This window comes from Chironomus tepperi, unplaced genomic scaffold (assembly GCF_022539635.2).
Source record: "Chironomus tepperi strain 1889 unplaced genomic scaffold, CSIRO-AGI_Ctep_v1 contig_319, whole genome shotgun sequence".
In the NCBI taxonomy this organism is placed as follows: domain Eukaryota; kingdom Metazoa; phylum Arthropoda; class Insecta; order Diptera; family Chironomidae; genus Chironomus; species Chironomus tepperi.
This window is the reverse complement of record NW_027226441.1, coordinates 263024-289549: the sequence shown is the minus strand read 5'-3', so window position 1 is coordinate 289549 and position 26526 is coordinate 263024. Positions and strand designations below refer to the sequence as shown.

At 31.1% G+C, this 26526-nt stretch overlaps 8 protein-coding genes and 1 long non-coding RNA gene across 9 annotated transcripts; 3 read left to right on the top strand and 6 right to left on the bottom strand.

Annotated features, from left to right (window-relative positions):
- The first annotated feature begins 24 nt into the window (after positions 1 to 24).
- LOC139093012 (cuticle protein-like) lies at positions 25 to 886 on the top strand. The gene is made up of 2 exons (XM_070643595.1): positions 25 to 67; positions 130 to 886. Exons 1-2 carry the CDS (start codon positions 56 to 58, stop codon positions 841 to 843), a joined length of 726 nt encoding a protein of 241 aa, XP_070499696.1. The 5' UTR covers positions 25 to 55; the 3' UTR covers positions 844 to 886.
- A 1637-nt stretch (positions 887 to 2523) lies between these two features.
- LOC139093004 (cuticle protein-like) lies at positions 2524 to 3412 on the top strand. Its single transcript, XM_070643588.1, has 2 exons — positions 2524 to 2570; positions 2633 to 3412. The coding sequence occupies exons 1-2, from the start codon at positions 2559 to 2561 to the stop codon at positions 3368 to 3370; spliced, it is 750 nt and encodes a 249-aa protein (XP_070499689.1). The 5' UTR covers positions 2524 to 2558; the 3' UTR covers positions 3371 to 3412.
- Positions 3413 to 7740: 4328 nt separating this feature from the next.
- LOC139092984 (uncharacterized) lies at positions 7741 to 8765 on the bottom strand. The gene is made up of 4 exons (XM_070643563.1): positions 8493 to 8765; positions 8402 to 8438; positions 8206 to 8336; positions 7741 to 7984 (listed from the first exon to the last, which is right to left on the bottom strand). The coding sequence occupies exons 1-4, from the start codon at positions 8731 to 8733 to the stop codon at positions 7923 to 7925; spliced, it is 471 nt and encodes a 156-aa protein (XP_070499664.1). The 5' UTR covers positions 8734 to 8765; the 3' UTR covers positions 7741 to 7922.
- Positions 8766 to 9283: 518 nt separating this feature from the next.
- Positions 9284 to 9864, bottom strand: Dph3 (Diphthamide biosynthesis 3). The gene is made up of 3 exons (XM_070643564.1): positions 9722 to 9864; positions 9590 to 9664; positions 9284 to 9527 (listed from the first exon to the last, which is right to left on the bottom strand). The coding sequence occupies exons 1-3, from the start codon at positions 9827 to 9829 to the stop codon at positions 9447 to 9449; spliced, it is 264 nt and encodes an 87-aa protein (XP_070499665.1). The 5' UTR covers positions 9830 to 9864; the 3' UTR covers positions 9284 to 9446.
- Positions 9865 to 10373: 509 nt separating this feature from the next.
- On the top strand, positions 10374 to 10986 carry LOC139092975 (uncharacterized). Its single transcript, XR_011544662.1, has 3 exons — positions 10374 to 10438; positions 10498 to 10647; positions 10705 to 10986. It is a non-coding gene; the product is annotated as an uncharacterized lncRNA (long non-coding RNA).
- Positions 10987 to 11051: 65 nt separating this feature from the next.
- LOC139092992 (luciferin 4-monooxygenase-like) lies at positions 11052 to 13570 on the bottom strand. Its single transcript, XM_070643570.1, has 5 exons — positions 13376 to 13570; positions 13110 to 13317; positions 12283 to 12587; positions 12027 to 12251; positions 11052 to 11901 (listed from the first exon to the last, which is right to left on the bottom strand). Exons 1-5 carry the CDS (start codon positions 13487 to 13489, stop codon positions 11092 to 11094), a joined length of 1662 nt encoding a protein of 553 aa, XP_070499671.1. The 5' UTR covers positions 13490 to 13570; the 3' UTR covers positions 11052 to 11091.
- Positions 13571 to 13626: 56 nt separating this feature from the next.
- Positions 13627 to 16184, bottom strand: LOC139092974 (luciferin 4-monooxygenase-like). Its single transcript, XM_070643552.1, has 5 exons — positions 15882 to 16184; positions 15225 to 15432; positions 14858 to 15139; positions 14575 to 14795; positions 13627 to 14509 (listed from the first exon to the last, which is right to left on the bottom strand). The coding sequence occupies exons 1-5, from the start codon at positions 15999 to 16001 to the stop codon at positions 13703 to 13705; spliced, it is 1638 nt and encodes a 545-aa protein (XP_070499653.1). The 5' UTR covers positions 16002 to 16184; the 3' UTR covers positions 13627 to 13702.
- Positions 16185 to 19564: 3380 nt separating this feature from the next.
- Positions 19565 to 21725, bottom strand: LOC139092972 (uncharacterized). Its single transcript, XM_070643549.1, has 5 exons — positions 21589 to 21725; positions 20177 to 20585; positions 20001 to 20112; positions 19807 to 19881; positions 19565 to 19740 (listed from the first exon to the last, which is right to left on the bottom strand). Exons 2-5 carry the CDS (start codon positions 20583 to 20585, stop codon positions 19680 to 19682), a joined length of 657 nt encoding a protein of 218 aa, XP_070499650.1. The 5' UTR covers positions 21589 to 21725; the 3' UTR covers positions 19565 to 19679.
- A 1931-nt stretch (positions 21726 to 23656) lies between these two features.
- Positions 23657 to 25722, bottom strand: LOC139092991 (alpha-(1,3)-fucosyltransferase C-like). Its single transcript, XM_070643569.1, has 3 exons — positions 25493 to 25722; positions 24954 to 25343; positions 23657 to 24900 (listed from the first exon to the last, which is right to left on the bottom strand). Exons 1-3 carry the CDS (start codon positions 25683 to 25685, stop codon positions 24296 to 24298), a joined length of 1188 nt encoding a protein of 395 aa, XP_070499670.1. The 5' UTR covers positions 25686 to 25722; the 3' UTR covers positions 23657 to 24295.
- Between the last annotated feature and the right edge of the window lie 804 nt (positions 25723 to 26526).

Here is a 26526-nt window from a genome sequence, read left to right as displayed (position 1 = left end):
AAAATATAGTTCAATTGTTGCAATCATTTAAGTAACAGCACTAAAAATTTCTAAAATGGCATCAAAAGTAAGTTAATCATACAAATAAGTATTTAACTGATAACTTAATAACATTCTTTCTATCTCCAGTTCATTGCATTGTTCGCTCTTGTTGCTGTTGCATCAGCTCAACATTACAATAATGACTATTACAACTCGAACTATGACAATCATCACTATGCTGCTCCAGCTGTAGTCAAACAAATCCAACCAGCATACATCAAACAAGTTCAACCAGCTTTGATTAAGAAAGTTGCATATGAACAAGAAGCACCAGCCAACTACGAATTCAACTATGATGTTCATGATTCACACACTGGTGACATCAAGCAACAACATGAAGTCGCTAAGGATGGTGCTATCTCAGGAGAATACTCATTGATTGATGCTGATGGATACAGACGTATTGTTTCATACACAGCTGATGATCACCATGGATTCGTTGCTAATGTTCGTCGTGAACCAGTTGAAGGACACAAAATCGTTGCTCAACCAACTTACGCTAAAGTTGTTGCCCCAGTCGTCCAAAAATACGTAGCTCCAACACCAGTCTACTCAGCTCCAGTTTACTCAGCCCCAGTTGTTCAAAAATACGTCGCACAAGCCCCAGTCTACTCAACCTACTCAGCTCCATCTGTACAAAAATACGTCGCCCCAGCTCCAGTTGTTGAGAAGTATGTTGCTCCAGTCGTCAAGACAGTCCAACCAGTTGCTTACAAATCAGTTGCTCCAGTCAAATACTCATCTGCTGAAAACTCAGCTCATGTTGCCGTTAACGCACCACACTTCAACTATCACTACTAAAGAGTCTATTAATCTGTAATTAGCAAAATTCTCGGTTATGAATGTGACAAAATTGTGTAAATAATTTACTGAATTTTTAGAAACAATTCTGTGTGTTCCGTACTTATTAAGTTATAAATAAACTTAAAAATACAATTTATATGAAAAAAAAAAAATATTTGCATCCTTATTTCACTTTTGATAATGCTACATATCATCATAGATTTAATTGTTAGTGAGTTAATTGTTAGACACACATTAGTGTGTCATAGCATGATCTTAGGTTTTTTTCAAACATTATTTTGATTCAATTAAAATTTACAGATTTGAACTTAGTCCTTAGTAACAGTCAGCAAAAAGTCATACTTGGTATTGGAAATTGACAGAAGAAAGGAAGTTAGTAACAAAAAGTCGTCATAATTTAGATAGTTTGGTTTAAATCTCAAACATCACCATGTTGTATTTAATAACTTTTACAATTGAGATTCGAGCTCTAGCAAACAATTGCTGTGCTCTCAAGAGCAGAGTAAGCTGAGAGCAACGCTCACGAGCATGGTCAGCTATTTTACTGAAGAGAGAATGCTTATTAGGGAACTATGTTGTTAGGGGAGTATCTGCTTTACTTGAAATTTTTAACTATTTAAATCTTGAAAAAAAGAGCTTTGAGCACAAATGACGATGACGTTTGCACCTTCTCGGTGAAGCCTATGCTCTTTGAATTTTACTCCTTGATGATCCTGAATGGTATTTATAATAACTTGCGTTGAATTCGCTGATTGAATCTCCCAGACTGGTTATTTCTCTACCCTTCTTGATTGTTACTTTCCTAAGCGCAGATTTGATTTCATTGTTTCTAAGATGGATAATAATTAGCTTTGAGCTGTTTTAATTAGAGATATCACCGCTTGAGACTGCTTATTGAGAACAACTGAATTGAAATTTGATGAATTTTTGTAAAATGCTCACCCTTAAGATTTTCTGCTTGTTGGTCGAAATTTTCTGCTCATATTTGACAAATCGAGGACTATCCAATTTTATTCCTTTCAATTCACTAATGTTTTACGCTTGAAAAAGATTTAATTATGTTAAAAAGGACATAGTCAATTTACCATATTTTGACTGCCTTTACTCAGTGCAGAGAGCATCCAAATTTTATTTTTTGATCAAATGAATATTCTTCCACGGTTTGTTTACGCGGGGCGTAAAATTCTTTCTTAAATCTTGAAAGATGATGAAAAATTGATATTTAGATGAGGAAAATTTTTAAAAATTCAAGAACTAGAATCGTCTAAACTTTGAATTAAACATCTCTCTTAAAAATGTTTTAATTTTATGTATCAGAGACGAAGCCAACGAGGCTTTAGGGGGCTTGAGTCACAGCCACCTGATTCCTGATTTTGGATCGTTTAACCTTGTACTATTTGTACAAATCCTTACTCCATGTAAATTTTCGTATTAAATTTTAAAAAAAATTGCTGAGAAAATGATTAAATTACGAATTATTGACCGGTTGAGAGAAAAATGATACAAACTACCAAACAAAGAAAGGAAAAAGAAATAAAATTGAGCAGTTAAACAAGTTGAGAGAATATTTGGAAGTTGGAATGGACCGAAAATTATTTGGAGACAGTAGTGGGCCAATGAATTTGTTTTACTATATATAGCGATTAATTCAGTAACAAAAATATAGTTCAATTGTTGCAATCATTTAAGTAACAGCACTAAAAATTTCTAAAATGGCATCAAAAGTAAGTTAATCATACAAATAAGTATTTAACTGATAATTTAATAATATTCTTTCTATCTCCAGTTCATTGCATTGTTCGCTCTTGTTGCTGTTGCATCAGCTCAACATTACAATAATGACTATTACAACTCGAACTATGACAATCATCACTATGCTGCTCCAGCTGTAGTCAAGCAAATCCAACCAGCATACATCAAACAAGTTCAACCAGCTTTGATTAAGAAAGTTGCATATGAACAAGAAGCACCAGCCAACTACGAATTCAACTATGATGTTCATGATTCACACACTGGTGACATCAAGCAACAACATGAAGTCGCTAAGGATGGTGCTATCTCAGGAGAATACTCATTGATTGATGCTGATGGATACAGACGTATTGTTTCATACACAGCTGATGATCACCATGGATTCGTTGCTAATGTTCGTCGTGAACCAGTTGATGGACACAAAATCGTTGCTCAACCAACTTACGCTAAAGTTGTTGCCCCAGTCGTCCAAAAATACGTTCAACCAGTTGTCCAAAAATACGTAGCACCAACACCAGTCTACTCAGCTCCAGTGTACTCAGCCCCAGTTGTTCAAAAATACGTCGCACAAGCTCCAGTCTACTCAACCTACTCAGCTCCATCTGTACAAAAATACGTCGCTCCAGCTCCAGTTGTTGAGAAGTATGTTGCTCCAGTCGTCAAGACAATCCAACCAGTTGCTTACAAATCAGTTGCTCCAGTCAAATACTCATCTGCTGAAAACTCAGCTCATGTTGCCGTTAACGCACCACACTTCAACTATCACTACTAAAGAGTCTATTAATCTGTAATTAGCAAAATTCTCGGTTATGAATGTGACAAACTTATGTAAATAATTTACTGAATTTTGTTCTGTGTTCCGTACTTATTAAGTTGTAAATAAACTTAAAAATACAATTTATATGAAAAAAAAATATTTATATTCTTATTTCATTTTTAATTATGCTACATTTTATGATTGCGCTAATTAATTCATAATTGATATTGGAAACCCAGTGATGGAGCCAACTTTAGTTGTCATCTTATGGATCACAATAGACCAATAGTTCAGACAGCAAAATTAGGAAGTTTGTAACAAAAAGTCGTCATGATTTTGATAGTTCTAAATCATTGATCTACATTCCTACAATAATATCATTATGCATTATTTCCTTACTTTTACAATTGAGATTCGAACTCTAGCAAGCAATGAACATGCTCTCATAAGCAGGGTAAGCTGAGAACAACGCTTACGAGCATATTCATCTAATACTTGTTAAGAGAGTTTATACTTTACAAATGTTAAGTCATTGCGATCTGATCAAAATTCATTAATTATTTTTAAACAAAATTATGTAGCTGATATGGATAAATAAACAATTCCTGTATGATCAATATGAATTTGAGTTTCAGCATTAATAGTCATGAATGCATAGGAAGTAACAAAAAAATAAGCAATGTCATAATGGAAAGTAAAATAATTGAAATTGCAAGATACCCTTTTAATCCTTACATAAAATACATTTTTAAATAAATTAGTAATTATGGATCATTATCTTATGCCTAATCAAACAACAAAGTTTACTATTTTATATAAAAATTACCAAATCATATCCAAGAGAGTTACTTTTAATATAAAATTAGTTGTTTCATGCTCTCTTAAGGAGCCTTAAAAATCAAATTAGTTTCATTACAATTATGGTATGTAAGTATGGCAAAAAATGCCCCAATCAATCAATCAAAAGTATTTTAAATATGGTTATCACACATGACCTTATGAAATGGACCAAATGTATGTGTAAAGCAGAAAGCAAGATAATCGGGTTTTCCAAATTTTATTGATTCACATTGCAAAAATTGACAAAAAAGTATGATTTAATCTAGTTCAATTTTTAACGAATCAGATCCTTATGTTACATCAAATACATATCATTCCTTAATACTATCCATGACTTAACTAGCAACAAAGTAAATCCGTCAATAATTTATGTCATCAATCTTAACAATGAGCACCAGATACATAAATTATTAAAATTAATCATTTTTCATGGCATTTAAGCTTAACAGTCAGACACAATAATTTCATTAAACACATCATTCTGTCAATAAGCATGATCAGTTTCGATGGATTATTTGATATCTTTTAATATTCATGTTAATTACATACTATTGATGTAATTAATTGAATAAAATCTGTGAAATCCATATTGAGAAAATCATTTTAATTATTCAAGTGATTATGGTCAATTTTAATGATCAACCCACGTTGAAAACAATCATTAAATGCATTCGTTTACATACGAACTACGTGTGAAATTCATACAGAGTGTACATAGTGATACATAGAAGTCATTTTTCGTATGGAGGGAAGTTTTTAGGTTTTAGTGTCGCTGCATACAGATTACCCACCACTCTAACCCTTAAAAGTACTGACTAAATACCAATTCTAATATTGTAGCTATTAATTTCGCTGACTATACAGATCAATTGTGATCCATTTCCTCCCTTAGATGTCGCCTAAAACCGGACCCAATGGCTAGCTAAATATAAAATTGATTTTACCTAATAAATTTATAAATTGTTGATTGTGTTCATGTTAATTGAAATGTAGATACATATATCTGTAATCACCTATGATATCCATTAATTAATGAGATTATTTGCAATAAATAATAATCAATGTCAACAATAAATGATATCTGATGAAATAAATATCTTTTCATTAAATTAATTTAATCCATATGGACACAATCATATTATCATATCGAACTCAACTTCATAAATCCCTTCTTTTTATTGCTCTAGTTTAAATAGACCATTATTCTGTGTAATGAAAAAAATCCATTTCATTTAGTTAAATAATAATAAGAAGGAACAAAAGATAAATAAATTCACTTTCAATTTTTTTTCCTCTCGTCCAGTCGTTCAGTGATCTCTTTTCTTTCTTGTCTCGCATCTGTTTACGTCCGTGCACTGCATAAAGTGAATTTCTTCATGAAGGTCAGCAGTTTTTCGAATTCCTTCATTACCTGATTCCATCGAGTTCGCGTGACATGACAAGTTATTTTTTATTGTAAATATTTTTACGAGCTTATTTTGAGTCAATGTCCGATTTTTAAATTCCAAAAATATTAAATTTGTAACTTAGGTATTTAAATGTATATTTCCTTTAGTTTAATTAAAGACACCACACGAATTAGGTTTAATAACAACGACGTTTATTCTTCAAAGATCACAAACTGACTAAATATTTATTTGAAGGGGAATAACAACTATAAAAGGGGGAATCAACTAAATATTGCAAATATAATTTAAATATTAAACGACAGTTGACAACAATAATCCAGAATTTTACAAATTCAAGGAAATGCGCTTTAAAACATGACTAACTTCTTAACCAATTTCCTTCAATTTCTTTCAATAAGTGTAAGCTGTTTACATGTCTCTCTTTTACAGTCTGCGCAGGGTGATATGATTTCATTAATTTTATTTTTTATTTTTTATAGAAGTGACCTTGTCACTACTTTTTGTATGCGATTGACTAAAAACCTTAACATGGAAATTTTACGAGGTTTGTACGATGAAATATACAAAAAAACTATTTACTGTCGAAGATCATTAACGTGATGCTATTAAGCATAATGAGATGGTTTTACTTGATAAGTTGTGGTTTACGATCAAAGAACAAATTTTGTGTTTAATTCAAACAGGAAGTCAGCATTTTTATGGGTGTTATTTTGTAATTTTATAGATTGTCACACAGTTGTTACAAACAATTAAGCATACCGTTATATCCAATAAAATAAATTTGCGAAATGATGGGAGCTAATTAGAAGCATAACATTTTTTATAAATAAGGTTTGTTAACATTCATTCTGCACAGATCCACAATGAAAGTTGATATTGAGTTTTTTGTTTTATTTTGGACTATACAAACTAGTTTGGCTTGTGTAAGTAATTGGAATCCCTAGCGACATAAATGAAGGCCGATCTACAAACCCAGACTCTTACCTCGGAGTTACCGATCCGGATGATTTGGGCCCACTTTTACTGCAGTAACTGCGATTCATCGCTTTGGGCTGTAGCGCTCTTGAATTAGCATCTTAATATGATGTGAATCAAAGCTCCGTGGTGAAGCCTTCTTCATTTGTGACGCGCGGGATTATAAAGTCATTAATTGAATATTTCATAATATTCATTTTCAATTCTAAGGATGGATATACAATCAAATTAAAGAAAATTAACAATTGTGGAGATGATAATCGGATAATCAAAATTTCACCAAACTCTACAATGTCCATCAATGAAAATTGTGAAACTTTTTCAGACATGTGTGCCGATATACGTCCATATAAAACTGCAATAGTGAGTATATTACGTTCATTGATAAATTTACCCTGTCAAATTATGATAAATTATATTTTAAGGAATTGATATTACCTATTAAGCTATAAATAACGGTCCCGCGTAGAAATTACATAATTTGATTGCATACATAATTATCGTTAACGATAACATAGATATTCGCACATAGTAATTTTTGGTACAACTTCATTAAAAATGTAGAAACATGATTAATAGTTGATACTACCCGAGCGACACAAATGAAAAAGACTTTTTCTTAGTTCCATTTAAGCAGTCTTAATAGAAGCTACTTGGAAGCGACCATATGACTTCCAATCGTATGCGGTTTCCTATTAAATGGATCAAAGCATTGCAAAGTTGTGACAGATCTTGTCTCATTTGTGTCGCTCGGTCTATAAGTAATTTAAATCATTCATCAAGTCATTCAAGGTCTTGAAAATCTAGGTGCATTCAACTTGAGTAGGTAAAAATAAATTCGAGTAGGAATGCACATCAAATACCAGAAAAATCCCTGAAAATCTTATCTTTAAATTAAAATTTAATCTATTATTCTTATGTAGTCAAACGTTATTATTTTTGAAGATAAATTAGTTGTGCTGAACATAACAAAGGACAGTTGCTATAAAGGGAAAAACGTAAATGATCTAATTCCTTTATTGAGAACAGGATCAGGATTGAAATGTGATGGAGGAAATTTGGTAAATTGAAAAGACGTGTTGGATATCATCTCAAATTATTTTACTTCCTTTTATTCCTTAACAGAGTTACTTCTGTGACAATCATCGAAAAATAAACAAATTATCAAGTCATGCAATAAAATTTATTGGACTGGTTTCAAATTCTAATCTTACAATTCGTAATGTAATCAAACATGACACTGGAAGCTCATGCATTGAAGCAAAAATAGTGATAAAGCATAAAAGAAAATAAGTCAAGCTGAAAACCTTTAGAAAAATGTAACTTAAAAGCAATATCCTTGTTCATATTAAATCGGCGATGATTTGTCCACATGCAGCTCGTTGATTTCCATCCCAAAAGTCAACTATTAATATTTATTTATTCAAATTTTAAATCTCATTGAGAATATTATCCCGAGTGACACAAATGAAGAAGGATCCGGTAAAGCTCTTTAATTAACATTATATGGAAGACACCTCTTTTTGGTAGCTAGTTGAATACTACATGGAGACGGCTTCCATTTGGTGTTAATTAAAGAACTTTAGCTGAGTCTTCTTCAATTGTGTCTCTCGAGTATGTACATACCTTGTACTAGAGTGTTTGTAAAAGCTGGAAATAATGAAGAAACTTGCATTTCGACGTTCATGACGTATTGAATATTGGGATAAACGGGGCAGCTTGTTAAAGTATCATTTGCAAAATGAATTTGGTTGCATCTTCGTCATAGAAAAGATTTGATATTTACGTCATACAAACATGTTTTTATATATATTTTACTTACGCATTATCGAATGGTGGCTGCATTGGCAAGTTGATTCCTATTACAATTCAATAAATTATTGATCTATGAAAAATATAATTTATATTTTTACCTATTCCAAAAACGAACGCAGTTACTCTTGCTATTAGCTCATGATGTACAGCTTGTGGCGTTGCATAAATCCTTGCAATTAATGATTCACCTCTTACTGCTCGACATCGATCTCCACTACAATTTGGTGACACAATATCATCTGGTCCAGGAACATTAGAACCAGGACAATCGGACCAAAAAGCTTCTGCTAAGCAGGAAATAGTAAGAAAAATTACGAAAATCGTGAACTTGAACTTCATTGTACGATTGATTTTATTACACTGATGTAAACCATGCAGACTTTTATCATATCTACCTATCTTAGGATTAAAATTGCATTTTCTAAGATTAGATTAGGAATTCCATATGCAAGTCATCATCAACAATGACAAACATTTTTTCGTAACAGAAATAAATAAAAACATTTTCATCAAGGAATCTGAACTTGATTCCGACATTTGTATCCCAGTGCCTACCTACTTTTAACGGAATGAATGTAATTAATATATTTATATGATTCACCGAACATTGAAGTAAAACTACAGGCTGCACGTACTCTGTCAAAAGCTCGGGTGACAATATTAATTTCAACAACAGACTCGTATAAGGAAGAGTAATTCGGAAGATGTAAAATTTATAAAATTGCTAATTTTACGTAATTTACGGACTTTCCCATCTTAGTAATAAAAAGTAAGATATTTTAACTAAGCTTACAAAAGCCATGCTTAATTCCATTTCTAATGTAATTTTGTTATCTGCATCGACAAAAACTATTTTAAAAGGAAAAGTAGAAACGAAAAAGACAATCAATCATGCTTAGCTGCTGAATATGAAATTAAAACGTAATAGACAAATTGAATTTATTAGCATTTTAAACAAAATAATTTATTTTTATCACAAAATATATTCAGAACGATATATTTAAATTGAGAATACATTGATGGTTGTTGATTGGTCTATCTATCTTATTTTTTTAATTACAAACTTTGGTCTCCTTCAATGTCATGCTGCCTAATTTCTCCTCAATCTCAATATGTTCTCGCTTAAAATCCTCCTAAAATTAAATTCAAAGTTAAAATACATCACATGGATCTACATTTAGCACTGATTACATACCTTATTATATATTACTTTTACTTTTAATGAACAGCTGGGACATGTTGCTTCCTCTAATCCATCCATAAGTTCCTCCTTCAAATAAATGTTTATGAAAAATCATGAAATTAAAATTATTAAACGTGTATTTACCTTAGTTATAATGAATTCATCGCCACACGGACAAGGATATGTGTAAAGATCCTCCTCCTCGCAATATTCAAAATCCTCTATCTCTATTTCGTCGTGAAAGATTGACATTATTAATTAATTTATTTTTAATTTTTAAAAAGTGCACGATTGATCTGAAAGGGCACCAAAATCTTTCATTAACCATTCTTTATAAAAATCAAAAACGTATTTCATCGAAATCTCATCGAATGTTTACCTAGCATGCTTTCAATGAGAATTTTGAATTTTTCATGACCGTTATTTTTATTTTGGAATTTTTCTTGTCCATGTAATAGGTCTTTTTAGTGCATTTTTGTGCGCTGGGTTAGGAGTGAGATCTCAGCAACCTGGCATCGTAAAGAGTTCGGGTTTGAAGCATTAGCTCGTTTCATCAATTTTGGTAGCTAACATTATTGCTCAATACATTAATTAATGATTTTTCTAGTTAACTTGATTGTAATTTAGCGCATGGTCATAGATCAGTTAGGCCACTAAATACAACATAAAAGTAATTATAATTGAATTTTCTCTGATGGCACTAAACAAATTTAAATAAATATCGTAAAATCATGTAAAAATGGTATAAAATCAATGGAAAATGATTAGTGTTCATTTAGTAACTGTTAGTAATCTTTGATGATGTTTACTGTAAAATTGCTAATTCTGATTATTGTCATATTCAATTTTAGTTCCTGCTGTGTAAGATGGAGAACTAACATATTTAATAAATTACTTTAAAAATTGTTTATTCTTTACAGAAAGAATGGAAACTAAAAACAAGTAAGATAATGAACTGTCCGGAATCAAATAATCGAATTAAACTAATTAATGAAAGTGTATATTTTAACGACAAATGCGATTTAATAATGTCATCGTGTATGGATATACAACCATATTCAACATCAACAGTAAATATTCATTTTTCAGACCCTAATTTCAATTCTCATCATATGATTTTCTTCTAGTTACAGATAACATCAAGAATGAACCAAGTAAGAGTTTTTGATCAAAAAATTGACCTGTGCAATCAAAAACAGAATAACAAAAATGAAGTATTGCAAATGGGTTTAGATATGTTAGGATTAAACTCGACGACGCAATGCTCGGTAAGTTCATCTAAAGTTTTTTGCCAAGCAAACAAAAGGATTCTGAAGTACAATAAATCCCTTAAAATGCTGTTTACCTTTTTGGAAGAAAAAGGAAAAACTCAGGGACCAAATCCAAATTTGAAAATGATCTTTACTCATGACACTGGAAAATCGTGTTTTGATGTTGAGTATGATATAATTATGCAATAACTAACAAAAAGTAATGTTACAGCTCTTTATATATTTATTTGATTGTAATAAAACTTACAACTTGGATTTCAAACTCTTGTACAAATCTTTCAAATCTCTTCTCATAATTTTTCCGATTGGATTTTTTGGAATTTCATCAATAAACTTGACACCTCCTCGAAGCCATTTTGTATTACTTGCATTTTTGGCGACAAAATCTTTTACTTCTTGTTCAGTCAAGTTTGCTCCTGGTTGTTTCACAACAAAAGCGAATGGAAGTTCTCCAGCAATTTCATCAGGAATACCAATTACACCAGCATCCTTAATATTTGGATTTGAAAGGAGAAGACCTTCAAGTTCTGCTGGTGCCACTTGAAAACCTTTAAATTTAATAAGTTCCTTTAATCGATCAACAATAAAGAACTGATTGTCTTCATCATAATATGCTAAATCTCCAGTATGAAGCCATCCATCCTTATCAATGGTTTCAGCTGTTGCTTGTGGATTATTGATGTATCCTTTCATTAAGAATGGTCCTTTAAGACATATTTCACCAACTTTGTTAGGTCCTAAACTAGCTCCTGTTTGCTCATCGATTATCTTGACACTCATTCCTTTGATGATTTCTCCAACTGAACCTGGTTTGGCTGATCCAGCTTGTCCATACAAAACAGCTAATGTTGCTTCAGACTGTCCATAGGCTTGCAAAAGAATTATTTCGTTGTTGAATCTTTCCTTAACTTGTGTTTCAGTTTCTTGCGATAAAGGTGCAGCTGCGCATACAATCAACTTTAAGCTTGATAAATCGTAATTTTCCAATAATGGTGTTTTGGCAAGGAAAACGACAATTGGTGGTGGAACTGCCAGTATCTCTATTTTATATTTCTATGAAAAAAAAAATAATCTTTAGAAACAAGCAAGATTCTATTAAATTTTTGAATCTAGAGCTTAAGCTATCGAAGAACAGAAAGAAGGTTAAGCTCTAGATTCAAAATCTTTTTCTACTGTACTTGAATTGTTGCCAGATATAATTCAGGATCGAATTTGTTTAAATACGCTAGCGTGATCTCACGTGAAGTAGTTCCAAATAGTTTTCCAATAAAGCCCATACCGTGAAAGAAAGGAGCCAAAGAGAACTGAATCTTATTCTCAAATAAATCCTTTGTCAAGTTAACTCGCTCAATATTGTATGCAACACATGATATTAAGTTACCATGGGTAGTTTGGACACCTAATTAATAAATAATAAACTACAAATTGTTAGTATAAGTTATGAAGCGACTTGCCTTTTGGAAATCCAGTCGTTCCACTTGACATAAATATAACAGCGACTTGATCATATAAATCAATAGGTTGATGGACCAACTTTTCGACGTCGAAATCATTATTTCCATACTTTTTAACAAAGTTCTTTAAAGAGATGACTTTACCGTCATCGACATTGTCTTCATCAATCAAAATTATTCTTTCTACATATGAAAAAGTTTTTAGCGCAGGAACAACTCCTTTAGCAGCTGATGAAATGAATACAAATTTAGGTAGGGATGTATCAAATGTGTGCTTTACTTCACCTATGAATTAAACAAAAGTTTGAGTAAAAGTTAAAATTATCATGAATTTAAGTTTGTATATTGTAATTAAAATAGTTTAAAATGACATATCCACCTATGTTCAAGAGGTAATTCAACTGTTTTAACAAATAAGTTTAATTAAAGAGCTTCCTTACGGTTTTACGTAAGAATAATGTTTATTGTTTGAAATTAGAAAACAAACTAAAATATTTGCAAGAAGGGGTTAACAACTATAAAAGGGGAAAATCAACTAATTAAAGTTGCAAATATAATTTGAATACTAAACGACTGTTGACATATTCTCAACAACCTATTTAAATTGGCTTATAATTAGAGGCATCTGCAAAAAGCAGATTAACACGGAGACATAAATGAAAATATCATTGCTGGAGGTTTGTTTTTACATCAATTTTGTCGTTTCATTCCACTCAATAATATTCGCTTATCAATGTTGTGATAGACATGTAATCCCACAACTAATGATATATTGTTGAAAAGATAAAATTTAATTTTAGAACTTACGTTCAGTATATGCATAATTGGCAGGTGCTAATACAGCATTAAGAAATATTGTTCCATAAGATATAGCAGCAAATTCATTTTTATTTTCACACAAAATTCCAACGATATCATTTCTACGTATACCAGCTCCATGAAGTGCTTTTGCCATTATTATACTTTCTTTCAACAGCTCGTTGAAAGTCCATTTTTCGTCGGTTTCAGCATTAATCTGAATGTTTAGATTTTAATAAAACATTTGCTGATAAAATTTAGGAATAATTATTTACCAATGCTAATTTATCACCGCCATCTCTAAAACATGTCACTAACATCTCTCCTAAAGTAGCATAGTTGACCGGTTCCTCAATATCTCCTCCATAAATAACATTTGGATCACTCATTTTTTATCAAAATAATCTTACACTAATTTGCACTGAAATTATTTTATTACTCTAGTTCGATTCAGAGCCGAAAAAAGACTGAGAGAAGTTTGTATTTAGCAGATAGCATTTGACGAAAATAATTGATAACAACAAGCTTTTCGATTAATATAAAAATTTTGATTAACAGGTCTAAATTTATTAAGGTATTGAAAGTCAATAAATCTAATAAAATCACAGCTTCGATCGTGTATTGCTATACAGTTCCCTCAATTCTCTTCGTAAAATTTTTCCACTTGGATTTTTTGGGATTTCATCAACAAATTTGACACCTCCACGAAGCCATTTTGCATTGCTTGCATTTTTGGCGACAAAATCTTTTACTTCTTGTTCTGTCAAATTTGCTCCTGGCTGCTTAACAACAAATGCAAATGGCAGTTCACCGGATGTTTCGTCAGGTATACCAATTACGCCAGCATCTTTAATTTTGGGATTTGAAAGGAGAAGACCTTCAAGTTCTGCTGGTGCAACTTGATAAGCCTTATACTTTATCAATTCCTTTAACCGGTCAACGATGTAGAATTGCTTATCTTCATCATAGTATCCAATATCTCCAGTATGAAGCCAGCCATCTTTATCAATTGTTTCAGCTGTTGCTTTCGGATTATTCAAGTAACCCTTCATTACCCTTGATCCTTTAAAGCACAACTCTCCACGTTGATTCGGTCCAAGAGGAATTCCATTCTCATCAATTACTTTTACATAATTGCCTTTTAAGATATGTCCAATGCTACCAGATTTCGTTTCTGTTGGAGATCCAATTATACCGTAAGTAGTTTCTGACATTCCATATCCTTGAATTATTAGAACTTTAGTAGTTTTAAATCTACTTTTAAGTTCTTCTTCTGTTTGACTTGAAAGAGGTGCAGCACCACAATAAATTGCTCTCAAACTTGATAGATCATATTTATTGAACAGTGGAGTTTTGGCCAAGAACACAACAATTGGCGGTGCCACTATCAAAACAGTTATGGCATATTTCTGTAAGAATTAAACAAAATAATTCAATTATTAGGCTTAACATTATAGCTCAATTTGCATCTTACCTCAATACTCTTCAGATATAATTCAGGATCGAATTTGGGTAGAAAGACCAAAAGACTTTCACCAACTAGAATCGTTACTACAACATTCATCAACCCTAAAACATGAAACCATGGTGCAATTGCTAGACCAGCTAATCTGCCTGCAACCTTTCTGTACTCTTCAATACCATCACTATAACCCTGCATTACTTCCATTATGTTTCTTTGGGTGATCTCGACACCTGCAAAGAGTAATTTTAGGAACATGTTTAAGCCACTCATGTAACGTCAAAGTTTTAATTACCTTTTGGTAAGCCTGTCGTTCCACTTGATAGAAAAATAACAGTAGTTTGATCCTTTGTGTTTACTTTGCGTTTTACATGCTGATAAACATCGAATGAGTCTGACTGAGCATTAATAAATTCTTGATAACTAATGTAATTTTCACTTAAACTTTGTCCATCAAGAAGAATTAAATACTTCACAAATTGCAGTTCTTTACAAGCGGAAATGACAGTTTTAATGGCGAATGATGATGCAAATATCACCTTAGGCTTTGATAATTGAAGAGCGTGCTTGAGTTCTCCTAAAAATAACACAGTTATCATTGAGTTTATTATGTGATAAGACAAAAACGTTAAATAGAATTATTAGAGATAGGAGATACTTACGTTCAGTATATGTAACATTTATTGGGCTCGATACAGCATTCAAATACCATGTTCCAAAAACAATTGGGATGAAATCATGACGATTTTCAGAAATTATTGCAACTGCATCGTTTTCTTTAATTCCTTTATTGTGAAGAGCTTTTGCAACTTTTATACTCTGGTCTAGAATTTCCTTATGGCTTTGAGTTTTTCCTGTGGTTCCGTCAATCTTGAAGAACAAATGCAAATGATTATGATTAAAGGAGTTGAATGGAGACTCTTCCGTTCGTGTCGTTCGGGTTCATAAGCAGTGAGAGACTTAAGTTCATTTATTATCGTTTTCACATCTCTATTTCCCGACCGACACAAACAAAGTAGGCTCCGCTACAGTTTCGATTTGCAATATGATTCTGACGTACTTCAACCAAATCGGAGCTTTTTTATTAACATCAAATGGATGCCGAACAATTTTGTGTCGCTCGGGTTTTAATTACTTCATATGAGTACTTCACAAAGTTCATTACTCTTTATGTGTTGAATTTTTAAGATTGGACATACAAAATTCTCATAATGCAAGAATTTTTAATTCAATTACTTAATTTGTTTCTGTCAATTCATACCAGACAATAATAATAGTGCTGATCAGTCAATAAAAATAAATAAACAAACGGAACTTACAAAGTTTCTCTTGTCTCCATGTTTCTTTAAATTTTCAATTATCATTTCTCCTAATGATGCGAAGCTAATTGCTTCAGAACCTTCCAAATCACCACCATAAATAATATTTTGATCTTCCATAATTTTGATGTTAATGCGGCAACAGTAAATTAATGACTTAATAATTGTTAACAAAACAATTGAGAGTTTCAGATTACGGCAGGTCGTTTATACTACTAGATAAGCATTTCTTATCTCTCAAATGAAAATATTTTTAAAAGAGAGAATGAATCTCTTTACAGAGAGCTTGAAAGAGAGTTTTTAGACATGTATTGTGAGTTTTTAATTCCTCACAATTCTTTTATCAGCTGTTATTAAAGAGAGAATTTATAACATTTATTTAGTACTGTTTTAATTGGTACTTAAGCATGTCAGCAGCATCTATTGTGGCAAATAGATTTTATTAACCGTAAACAAGCTTGAAATAACATCACGAAGCTGTCAGAGCATCCCAGATCATGTTGTTATTTTGCTTAGCATGACAAACTTAGCGTTGCATTAGTGAATATGATGTCCTACTCAGGTCAACACTAATCAAAGATGTTTCCAATCCAAAGCTTTTTCAAAATAATTTAGGGTAAACTAGCTCAACTTCTCTTCTTTTTTGGACAAAATTCTCCAAAATCGTTTTTAAGTATTACAATCCGTCATCCCTGCTGCTTGTTATGCACAAACAAAAACTCCAGAAAAATTTAAAAAAAAATCTAGTAAATCAGTGGTAGACAACTTTTATTTTTCGCGACACACCTTGGTGATAAGCCTCTACCGAAACAGCACAGTCATATGGTTCATGACATTTCCAATAATTTTTGACATCACACTAGTGTGCCGGGGTATGTAGGTTACCCTTCGTTCAGCTAAAAAAATTCCATTTTTGTGTGACATCACTCACTTGAATGGAAGTCTTTAATGATAGCTTCCCAGCTGACAACTGAAACTTACATAACATATTATGTGTTTATTTACAAATTTAAAGAAGTAGACAAATTCTTTCACCATTGAGACAGTCATTCATCCAACTAAGTGTAAATAAGTTTTTCTTATTTGGACCATGCAGACTTCATTAATATGATTATCACAACTAATTGTTTGTTGTATTATGAAAATAAAGGTAGACTTCTAAAATCAGTCGATATTGTTAGATCTGCAAAGATACACATCCATTAGTGTAAAAAATATTTAGTTAAAGTCATGCCAAAAATAAATCCGGAAGAAGTTTTTTTATTGGCTGAGAAAAAGCTTTCCGAATTTGTCAATAAATACGACGAGTCACAAGTTTACGATGTAAATGCATTGCAAAAATTTCAAAATCTGATTGAGTGCATTCCTGGAGCTAAAGATTCAGATGAATACGACCAGCTTGTGGAAGAGACTGAAGAACTTCTTTTTTATGCAATTCGTGGTAAAAAGTCTGTATCAAATGTGGAGAAAATCACAAAAATTGTAGAACTATTTATGGCAATAAAAGATGAGTGCCTTGTATCTGAAGAAAAAAAAAGCTCAAAGAAGGAAAAAGTGTTTCTAACTGTATGTGCAATTGCTTGGACTATGTTGATATTTGCACCCTAAAAGCACAGAAGTTAAATCATCATACTCAAAACGGATTAAATTTTGATTTTGAAACTCAATAAATTGCATTTGGGTTATTCATTTTTTAAAAAAATTTCAATCGGTTGATAGCAAACTCAATTTGGCTTCGACTTCTTTGCCTAACAAATATTCCTAAATCTACAAATTTAAGTGCCAAATGTGATTATAATAATCAAATAAATTATTCAACATTATAGTTTAGATTCCATCCGATTTCATGTATACAAATTCAACAAATAATTATAAAAAATCTGATTTAAATTATGCCTTAAAAATTGTGTCTTAGCTGAAAGCTTCATAAAGCTACGCATGTATTTAAATGATTAATTTTCAGTGTGTTTTAAATACCTCTTTGAAATGTATCTTTAGAAGAAAATGACGAACGCTTTCAAATCTAATAAATTTTAGCTTGTATCCCAGTTTGCCCAATGATGAATTGCAAAGAGTGAATACCCGAACAGCATACGTGTTCGCTAAGGAACCGGTACGTCATCGTATTAACGGCATGATGCAAAGTTGTCATGACTACTGTTGTATTGCAAAATTTCACTGAAAATTTTCATCATAACTAAGACCTATTATAATTATCATGGCTATTTTTTTATCTGCTTCCTTTTTGTTCTAAATAATATAATATGTTATATTCTTTTACATACTCATGAACATAAACTCAATTAAAGCATGCAAAAATATTTCCCATTTATCTAAAAGGGAATCCCATTTTTTCGTTTTATATGACGTGTCTTTTTTCTCTTGATGTTTTCATCTCTGAATGTATTTATACACTAAGACTTGGTGGTGAGCAAGTGATGGGCAATCTGTGTGCGGCGGCACACTAGTATATCGCCAAAAATGTTCGGAATTGCCATGAACCGTAAGTCATGTGCGATTTCACCAAGGTGTACCGCAAAAAATAAAAGGTTGCCCACCACTGCTCAATGTTATAAAGTAAACAATATAAAGAGTTCGGCAACGGATTATTATTTAGTCTTGTAGTTATAATACAACTGAAAAGAATCTCTTAAAAGAAGTCAAAATTGATATCAAAATAAAATATTATATTTTTGCGACAGTTCTCATTCTTATTATCAAAATGAGTGCCGCAAATCGAATGGAAATAGCTGAAAATTACATCCAGCAATTGGAGAAATCCTCGAGTGATGAAGAAGCTGAAAGACTGATCAAAAACATTCTTGAAACTCTATCACCAATTGCGGAATCAGATCCAAGTTTCAACAATTTAAAAATTACTGCTTATCAATTGATAGAACAGGACGGACGACCAAAAAGTGAATCGCATAGACATTCAAATGTTAATGTTTCTGACAAAAAACCAAGAAGACGTATCAACTTTAGTGCATTTATTGAAGTTTTTCACATTTTTAAATTTAATTTTAAATATCAAAGTGAAGATTATGATTTAAAAACTGATGAATTATAATCTGGAGTTGAATTGTGATTAATAACTAAGCTTAGATGTGTTTCAATATTGAACAATTATAATTTATAAGCATAACATCTTAAAGCAGTTCATTTCCTTAGTTTTCAAATTAATTAATAAAAAGTCTAAGAATAAAGATGACTCACTTATTACGTATGTGTTTGGTGAAGAGATTGAACTTCATTTAAACAATAATCCTGAGTTTTTCATTTTGTTCATTATTCTGTAACGTAATAAGTGACCGGTCACTCTATAACTACTTGTTATATTTTTCATAATATTATAACAATAATTTCACAATTTTCTTAAATATTTGTTTATTTTAAGTTCTATTGAATAACAAGCAAGTGTTCATACTCATGTTCATATTCAGTTGTGTAGACATGTGTAGCATGGATGTGTTATAGTCGCACGCATACGATCAAACCACCACGTGGACTGTAAATATTTATAAAAATTTGATTATTATATGACATAATAATCACAGTGCCGTCAGGGCAACTTCGAGTTTATCGTTAAAACGACGAAATAGCGATGTCCTAGCGAACACGTGGTGCTGTTTAGGATTAATTAATATTGTTGAAAATCAGTAATGAATAAAAAATAAAATGAATTATTTTTAAAAATTAAAATTTATTAAGGTAGACTTATTAATATGGTTTTTAATATTACATTTCTAAGAGAAAGCTTTGGTTCTTATTCAATAATTTTTGGTTCTTTACAGTGCTTTACTTGACTTTAGCAGCCTCTTTTCTTGCTTTTTCCTCGAAGATCTTTGCTGTGAATGGCCTAAGCAAATAAATATAAAATTAGTTAGTGATTGTCATTTTAGTTTCTGATTGATTTAAAACTTACCCTTCAAACATAACAGCAACTCTGTAGACTAACCAAACGATGCATGAGATCAATAGTCCTGAAGCGGTCATACTTCTGCAAATTTAAAGAAAATTGTTTAAATATTTCATAAATTTAGTTCCAGAGCTCGAAGCTGCCTTGAGACAACTTGGTCAAAAATCAGCTCTATTTGATTCTACTACAAAGTTTCTTACCTCAAAGCGTGACCAAAGAAGCAGAAGGTTGAACCAACATACATTGGGTTTTCATAAAGGTTATATGGGAATTCAGTCACTCTTGATTCCATGAAAATACCGAAATAATCACCTGAACAAAAATTAATTCATTAAATTATTTGTCATTTTTATAAAACTGCATTCAATTTTCTTACCAAGATAAGTTCCAGTGATTCCCAATCTGTACATTGATGTCAATACAAGAACTGATCCATACAAGAGCAACAATGTTCCAACTGTCTGAATCAAATCTGTTGGTGTATTGATATTTGCATAATATGACAAGAAATCTGTTATTTTTGGTTGCAAAGCACAGGCATAGAACACAAGATAATCACGAGTCAGTCCAAGTGTGAAAGTAACAAATGCAAAAATATAACAGGCTTTTTCTTTGTCATTTCCAAATAAACGTGAAATTGCGTTTGACTTGTTCTCTAATCGTCCAACGACATTCCAGAAAATTGGATTAAATATGACATGAAGGACAGCTGCCCAGAAAATTGGCTGTTTGTAATTGATGATTAAATCAATATTGTCAACGATTTGGTTAAGTGTAATGTTCATCTGGAAATAAAATACAATATATTAATTACGACATTTTTAGGAAATTATTATCACGTTTAGAATTAAAAATGAAATGATTTTGAGGAAATGGCATCATCAATTCTAGCTGGTTGCAATAGGATTGAAAATGTTTTGCATCTTGACCTTCAAATTACTGACAGAGGAATTGCTCATTAATTATCCCACTCAACCTATTTAATCCTGATTTAACAATAAATCTTTTTTAAAATTAATTAAATTAACCAAAAAATCGCCTTTAATATTTTTATAAGACGTGCCTCTTTTTAATTTCACATGATTTTATTTTTAGTGCTCCGTTTATGTCCGCACATGTTTGAAACAGTTTGAAAATTGACATTCGTACAGCATCATACGACTACTTTGTAATCATTTCAGTTCATTTTCAAGTTCAAGGTTTACTGACGACATAAAGAATGGAAAGTGTTCTCATTTGAATCACTAAATATCCCGAATAACACAAGTCGGATTCAAACCGAATCAAGGGCCGGAATTTTGATCGTGATGGGCAACATGTATGCCGCCCGATTTCGAACCATATTTCCGGCAAAAAATGAGACGGTTTATCGCAATGTCCTGTTCTTGATCGAGGTGTACAAGTACAAAGAAAGAAAAATCCCGTAAATGCACTATTTATCATAATAGATTATTTTTTGAAACTTAAATTGAGCCCCTCTTTGAACATTAAATCTTCCAATTTTGCAACAAAATGAAATTTTAAATTTGAACTGATAAATATTTTTAAAATTTTCCTTAAACTTTTTGATCCCGGTAATTGACAATCAAAAACAGTACACGTGACCCTCCTTGAACAAATGCCGATAATCCGCTTTCTCTTATTAATTTGTAAAAAAATGTCATGGCATTTACAATTTAAATTTATTGTAAATTTTTCAATCCTTAGTGCAAGCAACAAATCATTTCTATTTATACAAAAAATGTAGGAATTGGCAGGAATAACAAAAGAAATTTAAATAAAATTTACTTTGAATCACTAAAATTTGTCTTGAATTTATAATTATATCACTGGGTTATGTCTGAAAAATACTTCACAACTTTACTCTAATTAACTATTTTCACTGATTTTAATTTTTAGAAGGTAATGTTTGTCATTCGAAACTTCAACTCAGACTGAGAAACCTCGCGATTTTCCTGAAATATTTAAATGCTAACTATTCGAAATAAGTACATGATAAGGACTTTTGTGTGAATGATGAGAGCTGAAGAGTTTACTATTGTATTCTCACGTTTTCAATACATAGATTATGCAAACGTTTATTTATTTTATAGTACAAAATAAATTATATTTCATTATCAAAATAAAGCCTTTAAAAACCCCAAATTTCAATTGTTTTGAAAACTTTAAAAATTTTAAAAGTTCATTTCTTCACTGAATCATGAGCAAAGCATGCAATTGACTATCAGAATTAAATTTTGAAGAATTTCTTCTAGATCCGCTTTAAGAAATTTGTTCATGAACTTAAGAAGAAGAGACGCTACGTCAAACATCGTCTGACCATCAAAAATATTGTAAAAAGAAGTCACATACACATTCTTTCTTCGGACTTTAGTCTTAACGGAAGAATCATCGCTTATCATCATTAGAATATGAACATGCAAAAATTGAAAATGATTAATACATTGTCAGAGAAAGCGACATTCTCTGATGATCAGGAGCTTATGTCCTGTTCAAATAAAAATTTGCAAAACTTTTATAGTTTGTATTTTTTGATTAATTTCTATTAAAAACTAAACAAGTGGAAAAATTAATTGTACATTAGAATAGCCGCTCATTTATTACGTTCAGGGAAGGGTCCTGCTTTTAAATTTTCACAAAAAATTGGAGACAAATTAAATCTGATATACATATGCAAAAGAAATACCGAGAATTTCATTTGTTCATTCATTATTAAAAGTTCATTATTCTATAACGTAATAAGTGATACGGGTGTACCTAATTAAAAATATAGAATTTGATCTCAATATTTAAACACCTTTGTATGAAGTGTGATTGTAGATTATTTTAGTAATTACAATAATTATAAACTTTCATAAATTGACTCTGATTGTTTGTCACTGATTGATCTGTTGATGAAAATCGATTTATATTTTAATAGATTAATTTTCTTGACATCATTATTTTTAGTCTAATTGACAAATACCTATGCACATTCCAATTCTATCTGGTGCAATTCCAATTCTTATTCTTTTTACTTCTCTATATCTCCTGCTTAAATAAATTTCATAATCAATCTGATTCAATTTAATTTTTTTTTACTAACTTACATATAAAATTATTTTTTTATTCTGTTTCTAAGCTTACTTCACAAACGTCCTGACCCCCAAAACGCCTCCATAATTACGTATGTACTTGATTATGATTATCAACAGCATAGAAACAGAAAATAATCTTCGAGATTTGAAATTAATATTTCAATAAATATTCTTATTAATGCCACGTTGAGTTAAAATTTAGAATCATGAAATGTTGTCGTCATTATTCCACAAAATATTTTAATTTGATTATGATTGCTTTTGAAAAAAATTCTAGAAATTTTCAAACTCTTTTCAGAGCTTTTCTTTTAATTACTTACTTCGTCGGTCGTACAGTTGACAGCCATCAGCTATGCTCCATGGTTCTCTCTCAGTTTACATCTAAAACTATCTCTAATGATAGCTGTTCTTTGTCAATTCCCAATAAAAAACCAAATGCTACACTGTGTTTATCAACTGCTACCTTTCATGAATTCTTTGGCCATCCTTTCTTTTAAAATATTTTAATTAAAAAAATTAAAACTTGACTTCCTACCTTTTAGAAAACATTATGGATGAATTAAAAAAAATGTTTTAAAGCTGTGTAAATTTAAAAAAATATATGAAAATAATATTTCAAGGCAATCGAAACTTTATCAATAAACAGCCCTCTTTTTTGTTTGGGTTATAAACATTTTTGAATGACAATAACTAAATTTCTAGACAAAACAAAAGTTTTTTATTATTAAAATTATTTATTTTTAAATCTACAGATTGTCCAATCTACAATAAGGCAAAGATTTTAGAGTTAGTATATGTGTTATTATAATTCTGCATAAATAATAGACACGACCTATCTCAATAATATTTTATGAAATGTTATTATTTATTTATATTTTCGCTTTCTATCATTTAAAAATGTCTATCAGTCCTATATTGACTTTATGACATCGCGTGAACGATTATAAAGTTTATAAATAAATAAAAACTGGAATCTGAACATGTGGAGTACATTTATAATTAAAACATTTCTTATCATCAGAATATGTGCTTCGTCATGATATTTTGCACAATTTTCTTTTCTGTCTAGTATATGAAAATGGGGAATTTAATTTATTTTGTAGAATTTGCTATTTATTTGGAACAGCTGTGCAATGAATACTGGATAAAGAAGAAGGTTCAAGGCTGTATCTTGCAACACTCTCTAATAATCCCCTTTAGCTCAGTAGGTAAGAGCACTTGACATGAAATAAAGAGGTCTTGAGTTCGAAGCCCTCTCAGACTATGTTTTGGATAAATTTCACTTTACTATTAAACTCATGACACTTGACATAATACCCACTTAATAACTAGACATACGATCAACTAATACCATATTTTATGGAACTTAAGTAATACATTATTAATACAATCAAAGCATGTTCATAGCCTGTTTAAATCTAAAATTTGATTCGACTTTCCTTTGTGCACATCCCAGATTCCCACCAATCCTTTATATTACCATACGAATGGATCTCATTGTGATAGTTTTTATCTCTTAACTTCATACATAGATCACAAAATCCTTTTTTGAATGTTGGTTTATGGTCCACTACATAATAATGCTTCTTCCACCAAAAATATTTTATGTAAGCTTCTGGATTATTCATCAAATATTTTAAATGAGTCACTAAAGCATCAACATTATCAAAATCATTGACATCGATGTAGCTTTGAGGTGGAGCATAGAGGGAAGTATTAGCTCCATTAAACACAATTGGAATGATGATTTCATTTAATGGCCTGTACAGCTTCTCTGTCACATAATCTTTACATAAAGCATTCTCAAAAGATAAATAAAACATATAATCGGAAGTAAGCATCTTATCACAATTTGAGGATTTTGGATCACAACTATGTGTTCCGCACTTTCCATAGATATCAACTTGAATGTGTTCTTGAATTTTTGACACTAGAATTTCTCGTTTGGAATTAGAATTGCAATTTGATGCAAACCATGCTATCTTCTGCTTTTTATTTTTAAAAACTTTCATTAATTCTTGATCTAAAATTGGAAAAATTATGAGAATCTAATTTGATGATTATGGATTGTCTTACCATAAAAGTCATTTTCTGGTATTTTCCAATTAGGCATTTTCAAAGGTGCAACCAGCTCATTTGTCTGCTTATCAAAAAATGATCCATAATGCCAATGAATGTCAGAATCAAAGCGATATGTCATAGTAAGATTGAAAAAGTTTTGAAATCTGTTTAGATTCTCGAAACATAAAAATGGAGACTCCAGAACTGTATAAACATAAAGTTGATGTTGACTCCTTTCATGAGGAACAGAATCATGCAAATATTCTGCACCATGAAAGAGTATAGCATCAAAATCTGTAATGTTTGGTAAATAGTTTCTATTATGTGTGAAGAAACATTTTTTTGTAGGACATCCAATGGACTGTAACATTTGTTCTCCTTCTTCATCACCTCCAATATACCAGCCTGCGAATTGAGTTTTACAACAAATTAAGCCTAGCAGCCAAAGAGTGTGCTTTTAAGAACAGAGTAAGGTGAAATCAAATATCACGAACATGAACATTTCCTTCTAGAGAACATGCTCTTTATCTGTTAGGGTAATTAAAGCTACTCACTTGGATCATTCCAGTATTTTATCCAAAATAAGATATTTGTTACATTTTTCTCATTTTGCAATGTGTTGACTGAATAGTCATTAGAATTAGTTTTGCTTTGATTTGTCAAAGATGTAAATGTAAAGAAAAATAAAGAGAACAATCCAAAAAGACACACAAATGTTAAGTTGATAAACAATTTTTTGAGATTCATTATCTAGGAACTAAACTTCTAAATTCTTTAAAAAATAGTCAACTATTACTGTCAAGTTTCAATTGGAAAGTATTTATGTTTGATAAAAGTAAGAAAATTTCTCAATGTTTTCCTGTTCTGTTTTTAATGTATGCACAACTGTTAAGTTGATTAGAATGATACAGGTGGTTTTTTTGTTTGAAAAAAAAAAGTGGAATGAAAGTTTGTGTCAGACACCAATTTACGATATTATGATTCCATTGTCAAGGAAGACCCCAAGAGATTTTTATTCCAAAAATTCAGGGTCGCATTGTATTAAGGAATGCGAAACTAAAAAGAAAATCTCAAAAAACACACACCCAATTTTTTTAAAAAAAAATTCAATGGCATATCAATTCTACTGTCTGACCCTCGGGATTTTTCACGAAAAAATTTTTTTTTACAAATCATGATTTCTAATTATTGTGTCTGACCCCAGTCTGACCCTTGTATGAATCAAAACATATGTAAACATCTGAACTGAAATAAAAATTAGAATTGATAAAAAGGCTCGAATGTTACTCAAGAAAGTTAATTATTGTAGATTGCATCATTCGTATAGCCCTTAATTCAAAGTGCAATGAAGCAGTTTCTCCATTCATATGACATCAAATATAGAGAAATCATCGTCATCTTAAACAAGTTTTAAAAAAGGAAGCATCAAGAATAAAATTCTAATCTTACATCTTTATTCTAGTGGTTGACGGATTGGTCCACGAACTTATCTCTTGGGATCTTATTACAACTTGGACTGGAAACAAAATTGTAAATTGGAAGTATTGGATGTTCCCTTTGTAACAACCCTATGCGTTTTATTTTACAG

Coding starts and splice junctions, on each gene's coding strand:
- LOC139092984 (XM_070643563.1), bottom strand. CDS start 8,733: ATGAAGTTCAAGTTCACGATTTTCGTAATTTTTCTTACTATTTCCTGC. Junction 8,439..8,492: donor TGCGTTCGTTTTTGGAATAG/GTAAAAATATAA, acceptor GAATTGTAATAG/GAATCAACTTGCCAATGCAG. Junction 7,985..8,205: donor TACAAACACTCTAGTACAAG/GTATGTACATAC, acceptor AAATATTAATAG/TTGACTTTTGGGATGGAAAT.
- Dph3 (XM_070643564.1), bottom strand. CDS start 9,829: ATGTCAATCTTTCACGACGAAATAGAGATAGAGGATTTTGAATATTGC. Junction 9,665..9,721: donor ATGAATTCATTATAACTAAG/GTAAATACACGT, acceptor ATTTATTTGAAG/GAGGAACTTATGGATGGATT. Junction 9,528..9,589: donor TAAAAGTAATATATAATAAG/GTATGTAATCAG, acceptor ATTTAATTTTAG/GAGGATTTTAAGCGAGAACA.
- LOC139092992 (XM_070643570.1), bottom strand. CDS start 13,489: ATGAGTGATCCAAATGTTATTTATGGAGGAGATATTGAGGAACCGGTC. Junction 12,588..13,109: donor CAATTATGCATATACTGAAC/GTAAGTTCTAAA, acceptor TTTAATTCATAG/GTGAAGTAAAGCACACATTT. Junction 12,252..12,282: donor GCAAGTCGCTTCATAACTTA/TACTAACAATTT, acceptor ATTATTTATTAA/TTAGGTGTCCAAACTACCCA.
- LOC139092974 (XM_070643552.1), bottom strand. CDS start 16,001: ATGGAAGATCAAAATATTATTTATGGTGGTGATTTGGAAGGTTCTGAA. Junction 15,140..15,224: donor AAATGTTACATATACTGAAC/GTAAGTATCTCC, acceptor TGTTATTTTTAG/GAGAACTCAAGCACGCTCTT. Junction 14,796..14,857: donor AACGACAGGCTTACCAAAAG/GTAATTAAAACT, acceptor TACTCTTTGCAG/GTGTCGAGATCACCCAAAGA.
- LOC139092972 (XM_070643549.1), bottom strand. CDS start 20,585: ATGAACATTACACTTAACCAAATCGTTGACAATATTGATTTAATCATC. Junction 20,113..20,176: donor AATCACTGGAACTTATCTTG/GTAAGAAAATTG, acceptor ATTTTTGTTCAG/GTGATTATTTCGGTATTTTC. Junction 19,741..19,806: donor GTTGCTGTTATGTTTGAAGG/GTAAGTTTTAAA, acceptor TTATTTGCTTAG/GCCATTCACAGCAAAGATCT.
- LOC139092991 (XM_070643569.1), bottom strand. CDS start 25,685: ATGAATCTCAAAAAATTGTTTATCAACTTAACATTTGTGTGTCTTTTT. Junction 25,344..25,492: donor AAAATACTGGAATGATCCAA/GTGAGTAGCTTT, acceptor CTCAATTCGCAG/GCTGGTATATTGGAGGTGAT. Junction 24,901..24,953: donor ACCAGAAAATGACTTTTATG/GTAAGACAATCC, acceptor TTCCAATTTTAG/ATCAAGAATTAATGAAAGTT.